The 19,486-nt window shown below is 48.4% G+C and overlaps 1 protein-coding gene across 2 annotated transcripts in view; it reads left to right on the plus strand.

The window, feature by feature from the left end:
* The first annotated feature begins 386 nt into the window (after nucleotides 1-386).
* The window catches only part of CSF2RA (colony stimulating factor 2 receptor subunit alpha), a 29,811-nt gene continuing 10,711 nt past the window's right edge, over nucleotides 387-19,486 (plus strand). The window contains exons 1-7 of one of the 2 annotated variants that reach the window (XM_036311159.1): nucleotides 387-499; nucleotides 4,914-5,024; nucleotides 6,871-7,013; nucleotides 8,614-8,737; nucleotides 10,525-10,654; nucleotides 13,979-14,154; nucleotides 15,287-15,420. In XM_036311159.1, coding sequence (XP_036167052.1) covers nucleotides 4,949-5,024; nucleotides 6,871-7,013; nucleotides 8,614-8,737; nucleotides 10,525-10,654; nucleotides 13,979-14,154; nucleotides 15,287-15,420 — 783 coding nt within the window. In that variant the 5' untranslated portion in view covers nucleotides 387-499; nucleotides 4,914-4,948. Of the gene's footprint in view, nucleotides 500-3,557; nucleotides 3,632-4,913; nucleotides 5,025-6,870; nucleotides 7,014-8,613; nucleotides 8,738-10,524; nucleotides 10,655-13,978; nucleotides 14,155-15,286; nucleotides 15,421-19,486 lie in introns of those variants that run through there. The other variant, XM_036311160.1, reaches the window with a different exon arrangement.

The raw sequence follows: 19,486 nt of genomic DNA on the forward strand, positions 1-19,486 counted from the left end.
CACACAATCACACACACAATCACACAATCACACACACAATCACACACACACAATCACACACACATGCATGCACACACACGCACACATGTGCGAGCGCCCACACAGACACACACACTCACACACAGAGACACATGCAAACTCACACACACACTCATGCACACGCATGCACGCACACACACGCACACACAGACACACAGACACACACACGCACAGACACATGCACACAGACCTGCACACACACGCACACGCACACAGACACACACACACTCATGCACACGCACGTCGCGTGGGCTGGCGCGGCCCCGTCCTCGCCAGGACAATGAGGAAGCGTGGCCGCCAGGCAGGAAGGGGAGGTATTTAAGGAGACCCGGCCAACTCTCAGCATCCATTCTCCGCAGGCCCTGGGGGGTCACTGTCTGGGGGGCACGGGCGGATGGGGAGGCGCCAGGAATCGGGGTGAGCCGAGGCAGGTGGCTGGAGGAGAGCTTCGTGCCGTCGGGTAAGCCGGTCCCTGGCTTTGGGGTCCCCCAACGTGTCCCCCAATGTTGCTAATTTTTCTGCGTCTGTAGCTGCGGAGGGGGGGGTCAGGCTCCAGCTCAGAGCCAGTGGCTCTAGTAGCCCATGGGTTTGGGGGTGCCTTTTCCGGCCTCAGGGAGCCCCAGGAATTAGCCAGGCTCATGGGGGAGCTGGGCAAATTCCCCAGGAGAACAGCCCTGGCCCCCAAAGGCGGGAGGAATTGGAGGCAGAGTGTCTGTGGGGTTGTAACCGGGTCAACAGGAGAAATCAAATCTCACGCAGACACTGGGCAGGTGGCCACTTGGCATTGTTATTTTATTTTTATTTTTAAAAAATATTATATGGCCCAGCCCTGGCCAGTGTGGCTCAGTGGATAGAGCGTCCGCGAGGGAACTGAAGGGTCCTGGGTTCGAATCCCGGTCAAGGGGCACAGGCCCGGGTTGCGGGCTCCATCCCCAGTGGGGGGCGTGCAGGAGGCGGCCGGTCCACGATTCTCTCTCATCGTGGATGTTTCTCTCTCTCCCTCTGCCTTCCTCTCTGAAATCCATAGAAATATATTTTTTTAAAAAATAAAAATATATATGATATGGCCCTTTATAGACTTTTACTCTTTTGTTGTTGTTGTTAATTCTCACCTGAGGATATTTTTCCTTTGATTTTTACAAAAATTGGAAGAGAGGGAGAGAGAGAGAGACACCTTGATGGGTTGCCTCCTGCACGCGCCCCGACCAGACCAGGGCCTGGGTCCGGGAGGAGCCTGCAACCGAGGTCCATGCCCTGGACCGGGAATCGAACCCGGGACCTCCTGGTTCATTGGCCGACGCTCAACCCCTGAGCCAAGCTGGCTGGCGGAGCTATTGTTCCACTAATTGATGACTCTATGGGTTGCGTCCTGTATGTGTCCTGATTGGGGATCGAATCTTACACACTCTAACCAACTGAGTTACCCGACCAGGGTCTGAGTCGGGTACTTCAAAGGGAATATTTTAGCCCCGGCCGGTGTGGCTCAGTGGGTAGAGCATCGGCCTGCGGACTGAAGGGTCCCGGGTTCGATTCCCGGTCAAGGGCACAAGCCCAGGTTGCAGGCTTGATCCCCAGTGGGGGCGTGCAGGAGGCAGCCGGTCCATGATTCTCTCTCATCATGGATGTTTCTCTGTCTCTCTCTCTCCCTTCCTCTCTGACATCAATAAAAAGATATATTTTTTCTTAAAAAAAAAAAGAGGGGGAAAAATTAAAAAGCGTTTATTTATTTTCAAGAAAACAATCCTGGCATTATAACCCACCGTTTATGTTTAAGGGGAGATGATTGTATGGATTTGGGGGGACGGGGAGGAGGAGGTGTATGTAGGAGTTTTTTGGGGGGTTTTTTAAAGTCAAGTTTAGAGAAGTTCAGAGCTTGCCTAATCCCAGCCAGAGGGAACTTGGGTTGAAAAGCATGGAAAGAGGAACTCCTGGAGGTAAGCAACTTGGGGTTAAGCAATGTTGGGGGGTCCCTTCGCTTCCTGGGGGGCGGAGGGCGTGCAGGGTGGCCCCTGAAAAGAGGAGATGAGGATGCAACCGGGAGAGGATGCAAATATGTTTGTGGGGGGCGCGGGGTGCATCTGCCAGGCCCCGCAGGGACACCCCAAAAGCCCTAGGTCTCCGTGGGAACCCCCCAGGCCCCCCAAGATCAGGGTTGCATGGCTGGGTGGAGCAGGATTGGGGCGATTCCGGTTTCCCCGTGGCCCACGGATACGAGTTACCTGGGCGGCGGAGACCTCGCAAGGCCTGTGGTCTGCGGCTTTTTAAGTTCCCCCTTTTGGGAGAAAGTGGGGTTCCCTTTGCAGGGGAGGGGGAGGGGAGGGGAGGTTGGGAGGCTGGGGGGTTGGGCCTCAAGGGGTGCACAGGTCCCGGTGCCCACACAGGTGAGGGGGCGATGGTGGGTGGTCCCCGGTCGAGGGCAGGAGGCAGAAGGCGGCGGTAAAAAGCCAGGATGAACAAAGGCTTTACATCCTACAGAATAAAGAGCCGATATGCAAATGGTCGTAACGCCATCGCGCCCTCACGCCAGGTACGGGGGACTGGAGGCCGCGACCTGATATTTCTTTCTTTTAAAAAAATTTTTATTGATTTCAGAGAGGAAGGCAGAGGGAGAGAGAGAGAAACATCCATGATGAGAGAGAATCACGGACCGGCTGCCTCCTGAACGCCCCTGACTGGGGATCAAGCCCACAACCCGGGCCTGTGCCCTTGACCAGGAATCGAACCTGGGACCCTTCCGTCCGCAGGCCGACGCTCTATCCACTGAGCCAAACTGGCTGGGGCAGGTGATGGGGGGCTGGCTGGAAGGAATCAGGGGGGACATATGTAATCCATTCAATAATAAAGAATTATTTAAAAAATTTAAAAAAAATAGCCCTGACCAGTGTGGCTCAGTGGATAGAGCATCGGCCTGCGGACTGAAGGGTCCCGGGTTCGAGTCCTGGCCAAGGGCATGTACCATGGTTGCGGGCACATCTCCAGTGGGGGACGTGCAGGAGGCAGCTGATCGATGTTTCTCAATCATCGATGTTTCTGACTCTCTATCCCTCTCCCTTCCTCTCGGTCAAAAATCAATAAAATATATTTTACAAAAATAAAATAGCTGTAGCCAGTGTGGCTCAGTGGATAGAGCCTCTGCCTGCGGACTGAAGGGTCCTGGGTTCGATTCCCGGTCAAGGGCACAGGCCCGGGTTGTGGGTTCCATCCCCAACCAGTAGGGGGCGTGCAGGAGGCAGCCGGCCAATAATTCTCTCTCATCTTCGATGTTTCTCTCTCTCCCTCTCCCTTCCTCTCTGAAATCAATAAACATATATATTTAATAGATAAATGAAAACCAGGTGCCCGTGTCTGTGGGCTCCTGGCTCCTGGCTTCCCCCACCAGGTCCTCACGGGCGAGTCCACGTGGGAAGGAGGCGGTCAGGGGAAGTGGGGAGTGGAAAGCAGAAGCCACGGGGGGTGTCTACGGAGGAGGAGGAGGAGGGGGGGGGACTTTAGAGAAACGAAACGAGAGCCAGGGCGAGGGCGTGGCTGGGCCGGGCTGCACCCCGGACCCTGGGACAGAGAGAAAGACGGGCCCTTGGATTGGACGTCAAGGGTGAGTAGCTTCCCCTGCATCTCTGTCCGGCAGCCTGGCCCCCCCCGGACAACTGACCGTCTTCTCCTTTCTTCGACCCTTCATGTGCCTGAACGTGGGCACCCATTCTGGGTCTCTCTTTATTGTTTTATATTTCTACTGATTGATTGAGTGATTGATTGATTGATTGATTGACTAGAGGCCCCAGTGCACAAATTTGTGCACCATTGGGGTCCCTTGGCCTGGCCTGAGGGATGGGGCCGGAACCGGCTCTCCGACATCCCCCGAGGGGTCCCGGATGGCGAGAGGGTGCAGGCCAGGACGAGGGACCCCACGGGTGCACGATCGGGGCCGGGGAGGGACCCCGGGAGGGCTCCAGGGCGTGTCCGGCCCGTCTCGCTCAGTCCTGATCGGCCGGACCCCAACAGCAAGCTAACCTACCGGTCAGAGCGTCTGCCCCCTGGTGGTCAGTGCACGTCGCAGTGACTGGTCGACCAGTCGACTGTCTGCCCCCTGGTGGTCAGTGCACGTCATAGCAACTGGTCGACCAGTCGACTGTCTGCCCCCTGGTGGTCAGCGCACGTCATAGCGGGCGGTTGAGCGGCCTTAGCATGTCATTAGCATATTACGCTTTGATTGGTTGAATGGCCGACCGGACAACCGGACTCTTAGCATATTAGGCTTTTATTACATAGGATTTTGTATAACAGGATATTATAAAGACTAAGTTACAAAATTTTTATTAAAACATTTCTTACAGCCCTGGCCAGTGTGGCTCAGTGGATAGAGCGTCGGCCTGCGGACTGAAGGGTCCCGGGTTCGATTCCCGGTCGAGGGCATGGACCTGGGTTGTGGGCACATCCCCAGTGGGGGATGTGCAGGAGGCAGCTGATCGATGCTTCTCTCTCATCGATGTTTCTAACTCTCTATCCCTCTCCCTTCCTCTCTGTAAAAAAATCAATAAAATATATTTTTTAAAAAAACATTTCTTACAGACCCTTCTATTGGCTGAGCCGGAAAAATATTCATTGTGGGGCCCGAGTTCGACATGTTTGCTTTAGAAAGAGAGGAAGTCGGAGAGACAGAGAGAGACACCTGGATGGGTTGCCTCCTGCCCGCACCCCGACCAGGGCCCGGGACGGGGAGGAGCCTGCAACCCAGGTCCATGCCCTTGATCGGGAATCGAACCCAGGACCCTTCGGTCTGCAGGCCGGCGCTCTAGCCACTGAGCCACACCGGCCAGGGCTCCGTTGATGATCGGAGAGAGCAGGTTTGCTGACAGAGTGACTCTCTCTCCATCCAGGCAGCTCCCTGACCCTCGGGCGGCCTCCACCCCCCATGGGTGCCCTGGTGAGAGCCGCCCTGGTCCTGACGCTGCTCGAACCGGCGTGTCTACTGACCCAGGAGCCCCGGGGTAAGTGTGCCAACGTGCTCGACTCCTTTCTGCCACTCAAATTCATTTATTTCTCATTTTTAATTTTTTTACACATATATAGGGTGTCCCAAAATTCACGCAAGAAGTCATTTTGGCAGAAAACGCAGGTTTATCATTAAAAATTGTAAATTTTTTACTGATTCATAAAGGAGACAGTCTAGGGTTATGTATGGAACAGTACATTGGGTAAATGGCCTTTGCTGGCACAGACGCACTCTTTTGTTGAACTTTAACAGCCTTTGAATATGGGATATGTATATAGTGTATAGATAGATAGATAGATAGATAGATAGATAGATAGATAGATAGATAGATAGATAGATGATAGATAGATAGATAGATAATATAGATAGATATATAGATATATATAGAGAGATATAGATATAGATATAGATAGATATAGATATAGATATAGATATAGATATATAAAGGGTGTCCCAAAATTCACGCAAGAAGTAATTTTGACAGAAAACACAGGTTTGTAATTAAAAATTGTAATTATTTATTGATTCATAAAGTAAATAGTACAGGGTTATGTGGGGAATAGACATAGGGTCAATGGCCTCCCCGGCTTTGCTGGCACATACACACTCTTTTGTTGAAATTTAACAGCCTTTGAACATGGGATACGTATATAGTGTGTATATATATATATATATATATATATATATATATATATATATATATATATAAAGAATGTCCCAGAATTCACGCAACAAGTAATTTTGGTAGAAAACACAGGTTTATAGTTAAAAATTGTAATTTTTTATTGATTCATAAATTAAATAGTACAGGGTTATGTGTGGAATAGAAATAGGGTCAATGGCCTCCACAACTTTGCTGGAACATACACACTCTTTCGTTGAAATTTAACAGCCTTTGAACATGGGATATGTATATAGTGTATAGATATAAAGGGTGTCCCAAAATGCACGCAAGAAGTAATTTTGACAGAAAACACAGGTTTTAATTAAAAATTGTAATTTTTTTATTGACTCACAAAGGACACAGTCTAGGGTTGTGTATTTAATAGCACATCAGGTCAGTGGCCTCCACGGCTTTGCTGGCACAGACGCACTTTTGTTGAAATTTAACAGCCTTTGAACATGGGATACGTATATAGTGTGTATATATAAAGAATGTCCCAGAATTCACGCAACAAGTAATTTTGGTAGAAAACACAGGTTTATAGTTAAAAATTGTAATTTTTTATTGATTCATAAATTAAACAGTACAGGGTTATGTGTGGAATAGAAATAGGGTCAGTGGCCTCCACAACTTTGCTGGAACATACACACTCTTTCGTTGAAATTTAACAGCCTTTGAACATGGGATATGTATATAGTGTATAGATATAAAGGGTGTCCCAAAATTCACGCAAGAGGTAATTTTGGTAGAAAATCCAGGTTTATCACTAAAAATTGTAAATTTTTTATTGATTCATAAAGCAGACAGTCTAGGGTTTAATGATCAAACAGCACACCGGGTCCATGGCCTCCCTGGCTTTGCTGGCACAGACACAAAACCGCGGTCTTCATTGGTCTTCCTGGTCCCTGCTCCTGGGCCATCATTGGTCCATGGTGATGCTGATCAAATCGATTACATCCAAGGGCAACAGATATGAGAATCCGATTAGATCAACCGAGTAAAATTAGGCTTTTATTTATTTTTTTCGTTGTTGCTGTGAATGCTCATGCAGAATTCAAATCCTGCGTGAATTTTGGGACACCCGATACTTGTCAATACTTGTCAATAGGATAAATACGTAAAAATATATATATATATGAAAACGGTCGTTTCTGAACCTGGGCACCTCGTCCTTCAGGTCGTCCGACCGTCGCGCCCGCCCCCAGCCTCCACGTCCAGTTCGACCCCTGGAGGATGAACTTGACCTGGGCCTGCGGCGACAACACGACCGCCGTCCAGTGCGGGATGTGGACCCGGAAAAGGGGGCCCGTGACCATGAGGGTACGTGGACCCCAAATACGCGCCTTTGGGATCCCTCGCTGGGACCCCGTTAGCTTAGACGCGGGGAGACCACGGAGATGGATTTCAGGAAACACGGCCCTGGCCGGTGTGGCTCAGTGGGTAGAGCGCCGGCCTGCAGGACGGAAGGGTCCCGGGTTCGATTCCCGGTCGAGGGCACAGGCCCGGGTTGTGGGCTCGATCCCCAGTGGGGGGCGTGCAGGAGGCGGCCGGTCCCTGATTCTCTCTCCTCATTGGTGTGTCTCTCTCTCTGAAATTAATATATATAAATAAATAGCCTAATATGCTAATTACACCAGACATCCTTCCGGACGACCTTCCAGATGAAGCCGGGGCTGTGAGAGAAGCCAGGGTCCCGGGTGCCCGAGGGAAGCTGGTGCCGGCAGCTGGGGGAAGGGAGGCCTACCTACTCTTGCACGAATTTCGTGCACTGGGCCTCTAATATACATATATATATTTGTTTATAGTTATATACATTTATATACATTCATATATTTTATATATTTTTATATATTTTATATATTTTTATATATTTTCATATATTTTTATATAATTTTATATTTATATGTATGTATTTTATATATTTTATATATTTTTATGTATTTTCATATATTTTATATACTTTTCTATTTATATGTATGTATTTTATATATTTATATATTTTTATGTATTTTCATATATTTTATATACTTTTCTATTTATATGTATATATTTTATATATTTTATATATTTTTATATATTTCATATATTTTATATACTTTTCTATTTATATGTATATATTTTATATATTTTATATATTTTTATATATTTTCATATATTTTATATACTTTTCTATTTATATGTATATATTTTATATATTTTATATATTTTTATATATTTTCATATATTTTATATACTTTTCTATTTACATGTATATATTTTATATATTTATATATTTTTATATATTTTCATATATTTTTATATATTTTCATATATTTTTATATATTTTCATATATTTTTATATATTTTCATATATTTCACATACTTTTCTATTTATATGTATATATTTTATATATTTATATATTTATATATTTTATATATTTTTATATATTTTTATATATTTTAATATATTTTATATACTTTTCTATTTATATGTATATATTTTATATATTTTATATATTTTTGTATATTTTCATATATTTTTATATATTTTCATATATTTTATATATTTTTATACTTTTATATTTATATGTATATATTTTATATATTTATATATTTATATGTATATATTTTTATATATTTTATATATTTTATATATTTTTATGTATTTTCATATATTTCATATATTTTCATATATTTTTATATCCTTTTATATATACAATATTTTTAAGGGGGTTTCTGGTGACATGACCTTGATCTGACCTTCTCCCCTCGCCCGCCCATCCATCTGCCTTCCCCCGCCCCCCAAGGTGTCACGCGGACCCCGCCCACAGAAGGAACACGGGTGGGGAACAGATTTTACGCCGGGAGCCGGGAGCCGGGAGCCGGGAGCCGGGAGCCGGGGGCGCCCCGGTCCTCACTCCCGGGGACCTGGGTCTTTTAGCTCCAGAAGCTCCGCTGCCACTGCGCGTTCCCCGCCGCCGTCCTCCACCAGGGGGCGACCTTCTCCGTCACCGCAAACGTGGGCCCCAGACCCGTCACCGAGGAGCTGGACTTCGCCAACCCGGGTAGGAGGCGCGTGGCCCCGGGGCCGGTGTCCACCCCGTGTCCATCGAACGTGACACCCCCGCGCCTGCCCCCCCCCCGACTCCCCAGGGCCCGGCCGGTGTGGCTCAGTGGTTAGCGTCCACCTAGGCACCAGGAGGTCTTGGGTTCGGTTCCCGGTCAAGGGCACGGACCTGGGTTTCGGGTTCGATCCCCGGCCCTGGACCGGGCATGTGCGGGTGGCAACCGTTCAACGGGTCTCTCTCTCGCATCCATGTTTCTCTCTCTGTCTCACCCCCCCCCTTCTCCCCCTTCGGTCCCCCTTCCACTCTCTCTAGAAATCAGTGAACACACACATCCAGAGGAAAGGATGAAACCCAAGTGTTTCGCCCTGGCCGGTGTGGCTCAGTGGATGGAGCATCAGCCCTCGGACTGAAGGGTCCCGAGTTCGATTCCCGCTCAAGGGCACATGCCCGGGTTGTGGGTTCCATTCCCCAGCGGGGGGCGTGCAGGAGGCAGCCGGTCCATGATTCTCTCTCATCATGGATGTTTCTATGTCTCTATCTCTCTCCCTTCCTCTTTGAAATCAATAATAAATCTATATCTATATCTATATCTATAATATCTATTCTATATCTATATATCATCTATACCTATACCTATATCTATATCTATATCTATATCTAAATCTATATCTATATCTATATCTATATCTATATCTATATCTATATGTATATCTATATCATCTATATCTGTATCTAAATCTATATCTATATCTATATCTATATCTATATCTATATCTATATCATCTATATCTATATCTATATCTATATCTATATATATATGTATCTATATATATATGTATCTATATCTATATCTATATCTATATCTATATCTATATCATCTATATCTATATCTATATCTATATGTATCTATATCTATATCTATATCTATAGCTATATCTATATCTATCTATATCTATATCTATATGTATCTATATCTATATCTATATCTATATCTATATCTATATCTATATCTATATCTGTATCTGTATCTATATCTACATCTATATCTATATCTATAAGTATCTATATCTATATCAATATCTATATATCTATCTATATCTAATCTATATCTATATCTATATCTATATCTATACCTATATCTATATCTATATAGATATATAGATAGATAGATATTTATATATTTATATATTTATATATAATATATATTTATACACATATAAAATATATATAAAATTTTCAATCAATGGAAAAAATATCCTCAGGTGAGGATTAGCCACAACAAACCAAATAAAAAAAAATTTATCTTTAACAAGAAAATGTTAAAAAAAAAAAAAAAGTCCCAGATTTCATTTCCTTTGAATCTATGTTCCCAGAAGTGAAGCTGCAGAACCACAGGCCGGTTCTATTTTGAAGATTTTGCGGAACAGCCTTGTTCTCCATCCTGACGACACGCATTCGCATTTCCATAAACTGTCCACGCAGGTTCCCTTTTCTCCGTATCTTCGCTAAAACACCTCACCGCTTCCTTTTTTTTAAAAAAAAATATATATTGCCCTGACCCGTGTGGCTCAGTGGATAGAGCGTCGGCCTGCGGACTGAAGGGTCCCGGGTTCGAATCCAGCCAAGGGCATGGACCTGGGTGGCGGGCACATCCCCAGTGGGGGGTGTGCAGGAGGCAGCTGATCGATGTTTCTGACTTTCTATCCCTCTCCCTTCCTCTCTGCAAAAAAATCAATAAAATATATTTTAAAAATATATATATATCGTTCCTTGTCTCTGCCCAGGTGGGCAGGGCACAGCGGCCCGCAACGTCTCGTGCCTCATCTACCGGGCGGATTTCATGAACTGCACGTGGGCCAGGGGTCCGGCCGCCCCGGAAAACGTCCAGTACTTTCTGCACATCAGAGACCTGCAGTAAGTGACATGCATCCATTTTCACAAAAACGTAGGGTTTTTTTTGTTTTAAATATATTTTATTGATTTTTTTTTTTACCGAGAGGAAGGAAGAGGGATGGAGACTTAAAAACATCGATGAGAGAGAAGCATCGATCGGCCGCCTCCTGCACGCCCCCCACTGGGGATGTGCCCGCAACCAAGGTGCATGCCCTTGGCTGGATTCGAACCCGGGACCCTTCAGTCCGCAGGCCGAGGCTCCAGGGCGAGTCCAGCCGGTCTGCTGGACTCCAACAACAAGCTAACCTACCGGTCAAAGCATCCGCCCCCTGGTGGTCAGTGGACGTCATAATGACTGGTCGACTGTGACCCCTGGTGGTCAGTGACCATCATAGCAACTGATTAATCTGTCGACTGCCTGCCCCCTGGTGGTCAGTGCCCGTCATAGCAACTGATTAATCTGTCGACTGTCTGCCCCCTGGTGGTCAGTGCGCGTCATAGCAACTGAATAATCTGTCGACTGTCTGCCCCCTGGTGGTCAGTGCGCATCATAGCAACTGAATAATCTGTCAACAGTCTTCCCCCTGGTGGTCATTGCCCATCATAGCAACTGATTAATCTGTCAACAGTCTTCCCCCTGGTGGTCATTGCCCATCATAGCAACTGATTAATCTGTCGACTGTCTGCCCTCTGGTGGTCAGTGGACGTCATAGCAACTGATTAATCTGTCGACTGCCTGCCCCCTGGTGGTCAGTGCCCGTCATAGCAACTGATTAATCTGTCTACTGTCTGCCCCCTGGTGGTCAGTGCCCGTCATAGCAACTGATTAATCTGTCGACTGTCTGCCCCCTGGTGGTCAGTGCACGTCATAGCAACTGATTAATCTGTCAACTGCCCCCTGGTGGTCAGTGTCCGTCATAGCAACTAATCTGTCGACTGCCCCCTGGTGGTCAGTGTCCGTCATAGCAACTGATTAATCTGTCATCGACTGCCCCCTGGTGGTCATTGCCCGTCATAGCGACTAATTAATCTGTCATCTGTCTGCCCCCAGGTGGTCAGTGTCCATCATAACAACTGATTAATCTGTCGACTGCCTGCCCCCTGGTGGTCAGTGCTCATCATAGCAACTGATTAATCTGTCGACTGTCTGCCCCCTGGTGGTCAGTGCGCATCATAGCAACTGATTAATCTGTCGACTGCCTGCCCCCTGGTGGTCAGTGCGCATCATAGCAACTGATTAATCTGTCGACTGCCTGCCCCCTGGTGGTCAGTGCCCGTCATAGCAACTGATTATTCTGTCGACTGCCTGCCCCCTGGTGGTCAGTGCCCGTCATAGCGACTGATTAATCTGTCGACTGCCCCCTGGTGGTCAGTGCCCGTCATAGCAACTGATTAATCTGTCGACTGTCTGCCCCCTGGTGGACAGTGTTCATCATAGCAACTGATTAATCTGTCGACTGTCTGCCCCCTGGTGGTCAGTGCACGTCATAGCGACTGATTAATCTGTCGACTGTCTGCCCCCTGGTGGTCAGTGCACGTCATAGTGACTGATTAATCTGTCGACTGTCTGCCCCCTGGTGGTCAGTGCTCATCATAGCAACTGATTAATCTGTCGACTCTCTGCCCCCTGGTGGTCAGTGCCCGTCATAGCGACTGATTAATCTGTCGACTGTCTGCCCCCTGGTGGTCAGTGCCCGTCATAGCAACTGATTAATCTGTCGACTGTCTGCCCCCTGGTGGTCAGTGCCCGTCATAGCAACTGATTAATCTGTCGACAGTCTGCCCTCTGGTGGTCAGTGCACGTCATAGCGACTGATTAATCTGTTGACTGTCTGCCCCCTGGTGGTCAGTGTGCATCATAGCAACTGATTAATCTGTCGACTGTCTGCCCCCTGGTGGTCAGTGCGCATCATAGCAACTGATTAATCTGTCGACTGACTGCCCCCTGGTGGTCAGTGCGCATCATAGCAACTGATTAATCTGTCGACTGCCTGCCCCCTGGTGGTCAGTGCCCGTCATAGCAACTGATTATTCTGTCGACTGCCTGCCCCCTGGTGGTCAGTGCCCGTCATAGCGACTGATTAATCTGTCGACTGCCCCCTGGTGGTCAGTGCCCGTCATAGCAACTGATTAATCTGTCGACTGTCTGCCCCCTGGTGGACAGTGTTCATCATAGCAACTGATTAATCTGTCGACTGTCTGCCCCCTGGTGGTCAGTGCACGTCATAGCGACTGATTAATCTGTCGACTGTCTGCCCCCTGGTGGTCAGTGCACGTCATAGTGACTGATTAATCTGTCGACTGTCTGCCCCCTGGTGGTCAGTGCTCATCATAGCAACTGATTACTCTGTCGACTCTCTGCCCCCTGGTGGTCAGTGCCCGTCATAGCGACTGATTAATCTGTCGACTGTCTGCCCCCTGGTGGTCAGTGCCCGTCATAGCTACTGATTAATCTGTCGACTGTCTGCCCCCTGGTGGTCAGTGCCCGTCATAGCAACTGATTAATCTGTCGACAGTCTGCCCTCTGGTGGTCAGTGCACGTCATAGCGACTGATTAATCTGTTGACTGTCTGCCCCCTGGTGGTCAGTGTGCATCATAGCAACTGATTAATCTGTCGACTGTCTGCCCCCTGGTGGTCAGTGCCCGTCATAGCGACTGATTAATCTGTCGACTGCCCCCTGGTGGTCAGTGCCCGTCATAGCAACTGATTAATCTGTCGACTGTCTTCCCCCTGGTGGTCAGTGTTCATCATAGCAACTGATTAATCTCTCGACTGCCCCCTGGTGGTCAGTGCACGTCATAGCGACTGATTAATCTGTCGACTCTCTGCCCCCTGGTGGTCAGTGTCCATCATAGCAACTGATTAATCTGTCGATTGTCTGCCCCCTGGTGGTCAGTGCACATCATAGCAACTGATTAATCTGTCGATTGTCTGCCCCCTGGTGGTCAGTGTCCGTCATAGCAACTGATTAATGTGTCAACTCTCTGCCCCCTGGTGGTCAGTGCCCGTCGTAGCGACTGATTAATCTGTTGACTGTCTGCCCCCTGGTGGTCAGTGCCCGTCATAGCGACTTGTGGAACAGCAAGACATTTAGCCTATTAGGCTTTTATATAGAGAGATGATGTATAACAGGATATTGTGAAAATTAAGTTACGAAATCTTTACGATAGCGTGTCTTCTCTACAGCTCTTGGCTGGGCCCCAAACGTATTGGTTGTGGGCCGCACGCAGCCCGCGGGCTGCGAGTTTGACACGCTTGATGTACAGGAAGCATCAAGCTCACAGAAACAACGGTGAGAAATGCCAACGTCCTCATGTTGCCCCAATATCTTGGCCTCTTGCAGGTCAGGGAGCACGAGGGAATGTCCCTATTACCTGAGAGACGCAAAGGCCACCCACGTGGGATGTCACCTCCAAGGGGCCACGGAATTCCGTTCGGAGATTTACATCCTCGTCAACGGCACCAGTCCCAGCGCAGGCATCCAGTTCTTCGACGATAGGTTGATATTAAAGACAATAGGTAAGGCCCTGGCTGGTGGGGCTCAGTGGATAGAGCGTCGGCCTGAGGACTGATGGGTCCCAGGTTCGATTCCAGGTCCAGGGCACAGGCCCTGGTTGGGGGCTCGGTCCCCAGTCAGGGGCGTGCAGGTGGCAGCCGATCCGTGATTCTCTCTCCTCATGGATGTTTCTATCTCTCTCTCCCTCTCTTTGAAATCAATTCTATATAATAAAAGGCTAATACGTAAATTCTCCCTTCACAGGGAGTTCAACCGGGAGTTCGACCAGGGGGTGGGGCGGCCAGCCATCCTCCTGCATCCCCTCCCCCTCGCCGGCCCAGCCCGATCGGCCCCAAATGGGGCAGGCCAGCCTCACCCCCATTCTGTGCAGAAATTTGTGCACCAGGCCTCTAGTGAAAATATATTTAAAAAAATAAATAAAATATCCATTCACAAAATGCCTTTGCTGCCAATGAATTTGTAAAATAAAAGACACTAGTTAAGAACCAGGATGTGTGATTGAACCACTGCTTGTATATATACTAGAGGCCCGGTGCATGAAATTCGTGCACTGGTACGGTTCCTAGCAGCTGCCAGCTGCTGGCTGGGGATGCCCTCCCTTTTCGCGGCTGGCCCTGCCCCCTGGTCGAACTCATGGATGACCTCCCAATTTGCATACTATGCTTTTATTATATAGGAATATCAAAGCCCAATTTGCTTTGAAATCTGCAGAAGGTTCCTGGGGGGCTTAGAACACTAAAAATGTATCTTCTCATCATCCTGGAGACCAGGCGTCTGAGATCCAGGGGTCCCAGGGCCATGATCCCTCCTGTCGACCTGGAGACCGGGTGTCCCAGGGCCCAGCTCCCTCCTGTCGATCCTGGAGACGGGGTGTCCCAGGGCCCCACTCCTTCCTGTAGATCCTGGAGACTGGGTGTCCCAGGGCCCTGCTCCCTCTGGAGGTGCCATGGAGGGTCCCCCCGTCTCCCCCAGCGCCTGGGGCTCCAAATGTCCCTGGATGGTCCTCCAGGCTCTCACCTTCTGGGTCTGACCTCCTGGGTTTCAATTCCCAGGTCTCCCCTTCAGGTTGTCCCCTCTGAGGGTCTCACAGGAGACACCCCAGCTCACGGGGCACACCCCGGTCTCTCCTCCCAGAAATCTATGACCCCCCTGGCAACATCACCGTCCACTGCAACGCCTCCACGTGCCTCGTCCAGTGGGACACCCCCAGGATCCGCGTGTTCCTGTCCAACTTGGAGATGGAGTACCAGCTGGACATCCACAGACAGGTGGGTGAGGGCCACTGCACGCTGGACAGTGTATGACCGAGAGCTGCAGGGCCCTGGACCCCAGAGAGCTGGAGGGCACCCCCAGGGCCCTGTGGGAGGGTCTGGGACCCAGGAAGGGGAGGGGACACTGCTGGGATGCAGGTTGGTAGGGCAGAGGTGGGGAGAGGTGGCCCTAGGGTGAGGAGCACCCCAATAACAGCTCCAACGAGAGAGACACAGCTCCAAGCATCCATGAAAGTCCTCACGGTGATGGTGGCGAGGCAGACGCAGAAAGAGGAACTTGACGACCAATAGTTACATTTCTTTATGGACACAGTGTAGACGAGGAAAGACCAATAGTTATACGTCCACCTGGACCCCGGGTAGAAGAGGAAAGACCAATAGTTATACGTCCACCTGGACCCTGTGTAGACGAGGAAAGACCAATAGTTATACGTCCACCTGGACCCCGGGTAGAAGAGGAAAGACCAATAGTTATACGTCCACCTGGACCCAGTGTAGACGAGGAAAGACCAATAGTTATACGTCCAACTGACCCCAGTGTAGACGAGGAAAGACCAATAGTTATACGTCCACCTGGACTCAGTGTAGACGAGGGAAGAACAATAGTTATACGTCCACCTGACCCCAGTGTAGACGAGGAAAGACCAATAGTTATACGTCCACCTGACCCCAGTGTAGACGAGGAAAGACCAATAGTTATATGTCCACCTGCACCCAGTGTAGACGAGGAAAGACCAATAGTTATACGTCCACCTGGACCCAGTGTGACGAGGAAAGACCAATAGTTATACGTCCACCTGGATTCAGTGTAGACGAGGAAAGACCAATAGTTATACGTCCACCTGGATTCAGTGTAGACAAGGAAAGACCAATAGGTATACGTCCACCTGAACCCAGTGTAGACGAGGAAAGACCAATAGTTATACGTCCACCTGAACCCAGTGTAGATGAGGAAAGACCAATAGTTATACGTCCACCTGGACTCAGTGTAGACGAGGAAAGACCAATAGTTATACGTCCACCTGGACCCAGTGTGACGAGGAAAGACCAATAGTTATACGTCCACCTGGATTCAGTGTAGACGAGGAAAGACCAATAGTTATACGTCCACCTGGATTCAGTGTAGACAAGGAAAGACCAATAGGTATACGTCCACCTGAACCCAGTGGAGGCGAGGAAAGACCAATAGTTATACGTCCACCTGGACCCAGTGTAGACGAGGAAAGACCAATAGTTATACGTCCACCTGGACCCAGTGTAGACAAGGAAAGACCAATAGTTATACGTCCACCTGGACCCAGTGTAGACGAGGAAAGACCAATAGTTATACGTCCACCTGGACCCAGTGTAGACGAGGAAAGACCAATAGTTATACGTCCACCTGGATTCAGTGTAGACTAGGAAAGACCAATAGTTATACGTCCACCTGGACCCAGTGTAGACGAGGAAAGACCAATAGTTATACGTCCACCTGGATTCAGTGTAGACGAGGAAAGACCAATAGTTATACGTCCACCTGGATTCAGTGGAGACGAGGAAAGACCAATAGTTATACGTCCATCTGGACCCAGTGGAGACGAGGAAAGACCAATAGTTATACGTCCATCTGGACCCAGTGTAGACGAGGAAAGACCAATAGTTATACGTCCACCTGGACCCAGTGGAGACGAGGAAAGACCAATAGTTATACGTCCATCTGGACCCAGTGTAGACGAGGAAAGACCAATAGTTATACGTCCACCTGGACCCAGTGTGACGAGGAAAGACCAATAGGTATACGTCCACCTGGACCCAGTGTAGACGAGGAAAGACCAATAGTTATAAGTCCACCTGGACCCAGTGTAGACGAGGAAAGACCAATAGGTATACGTCCACCTGGACCCAGTGTAGACGAGGAAAGACCAATAGTTATACGTCCACCTGGATTCAGTGTAGACTAGGAAAGACCAATAGTTATACGTCCACCTGGACTCAGTGTAGACGAGGAAAGACCAATAGTTATACGTCCACCTGGACCCAGTGTAGACGAGGAAAGACCAATAGTTATACGTCCACCTGGATTCAGTGTAGACGAGGAAAGACCAATAGTTATACGTCCACCTGGATTCAGTGTAGACGAGGAAAGACCAATAGTTATACGTCCACCTGGATTCAGTGTAGACAAGGAAAGACCAATAGTTATACGTCCACCTGGACCCAGTGGAGACGAGGAAAGACCAATAGTTATACGTCCACCTGGACCCAGTGTAGACGAGGAAAGACCAATAGTTATACGTCCACCTGGACCCAGTGTAGACGGGGAAAGACCAGTAGTTATACGTCCACCTGGATTCAGTGTAGACGAGGAAAGACCAATAGTTATAGGTCCACCTGGACCCAGTGTCGACGAGGAAAGACCAATAGTTATACGTCCACCTGGACCCAGTGTGACGAGGAAAGACCAATAGTTATACGTCCACCTGGACTCAGTGTAGACGAGGAAAGACCAATAGTTATACGTCCACCTGGACCCAGTGTAGATGAGGAAAGACCAATAGTTATACGTCCACCTGTACCCAGTGTAGATGAGGAAAGACCAATAGTTATACGTCCACCTGCCCCCAGTGTAGACGAGGAAAGACCAATAGTTATACGTCCACCTGGACCCAGTGTAGATGAGGAAAGACCAATAGTTATACGTCCACCTGGACCTAGTGTAGACGAGGAAAGACCAATAGTTATACGTCCACCTGGACCCAGTGTAGACGAGGAAAGACCAATAGTTGTACGTCCAACTGGAGCCAGTGTAGACGAGGAAAGACCAATAGTTATACGTCCGCCTGGACCCAGTGTAGACGAGGAAAGACCAATAGTTGTACGTCCACCTGGACCCAGTGTAGACGAGGAAAGACCAATAGTTATACGTCCACCTGGACTCAGTGTAGACAGGGAAAGACCAATAGTTATACGTCCACTGGGACCCAGTGTAGACGAGGAAAGACCAATAGTTATACGTCCACCTGGACTCAGTGTAGACGAGGAAAGACCAATAGTTATACGTCCACCGGGACCCAGTGTAGCCGAGGAAAGACCAATAGTTATACGTCCACCTGGACCCAGTGTAGAAGAGGAAAGACCAATAGTTATACGTCCACCTGGACCCAGTGTAGACGAGGAAAGACCAATAGTTATACGTCCACCTGGATCCAGTGTAGACGAGGAAAGACCAATAGTTATACCACCACCTGCCCGCAGTGTAGACGGGGAAAGACCAATAGTTATACCACCACCTGCCCCCAGTGTAGACGGGGAAAGACCAATAGTTATACGTCCACCTGGACCCAGTGTAGACGAGGAAAGACCAATAGTTATACCTCCACCTGGACTCAGTGTAGACGAGGAAAGACCAACAGTTATACGTCCACCTGGACCCAGTGTAGACGAGGAAAGACCAATAGTTATACGTCCACCTGGACCCCGGGTAGAAGAGGAATGACCAATAGTTATACGTCCACCTGGACCCGGTGTAGACGAGGAAAGACCAATAGTTATACGTCCACCTGGCCCCCGGGTAGAAGAGGAAAGACCAATAGTTATACGTCCACCTGGACCCGGTGTAGACGAGGAAAGACCAATAGTTATACGTCCAACTGACCCCAGTGTAGACGAGGAAAGACCAATAGTTATACGTCCACCTGGACTCAGTGTAGACGAGGGAAGAACAATAGTTATACGTCCACCTGACCCCAGTGTAGACGAGGAAAGACCAATAGTTATACGTCCACCTGACCCCAGTGTAGACGAGGAAAGACCAATAGTTATATGTCCACCTGAACCCAGTGTAGACGAGGAAAGACCAATAGTTATACGTCCACCTGGACTCAGTGTAGACGAGGAAAGACCAATAGTTATACGTCCACCTGGACCCAGTGTGACGAGGAAAGACCAAGAGTTATACGTCCACCTGGACTCAGTGTAGACGAGGAAAGACCAATAGTTATACGTCCACCTGGACCCAGTGTAGACGAGGAAAGACCAATAGTTATACGTCCACCTGTACCCAGTGTAGATGAGGAAAGACCAA

The sequence above is a fragment of the Myotis myotis genome, unplaced genomic scaffold (genome assembly GCF_014108235.1).
Source record: "Myotis myotis isolate mMyoMyo1 unplaced genomic scaffold, mMyoMyo1.p scaffold_m19_p_50, whole genome shotgun sequence".
Taxonomy (NCBI): Eukaryota; Metazoa; Chordata; class Mammalia; order Chiroptera; family Vespertilionidae; genus Myotis; species Myotis myotis.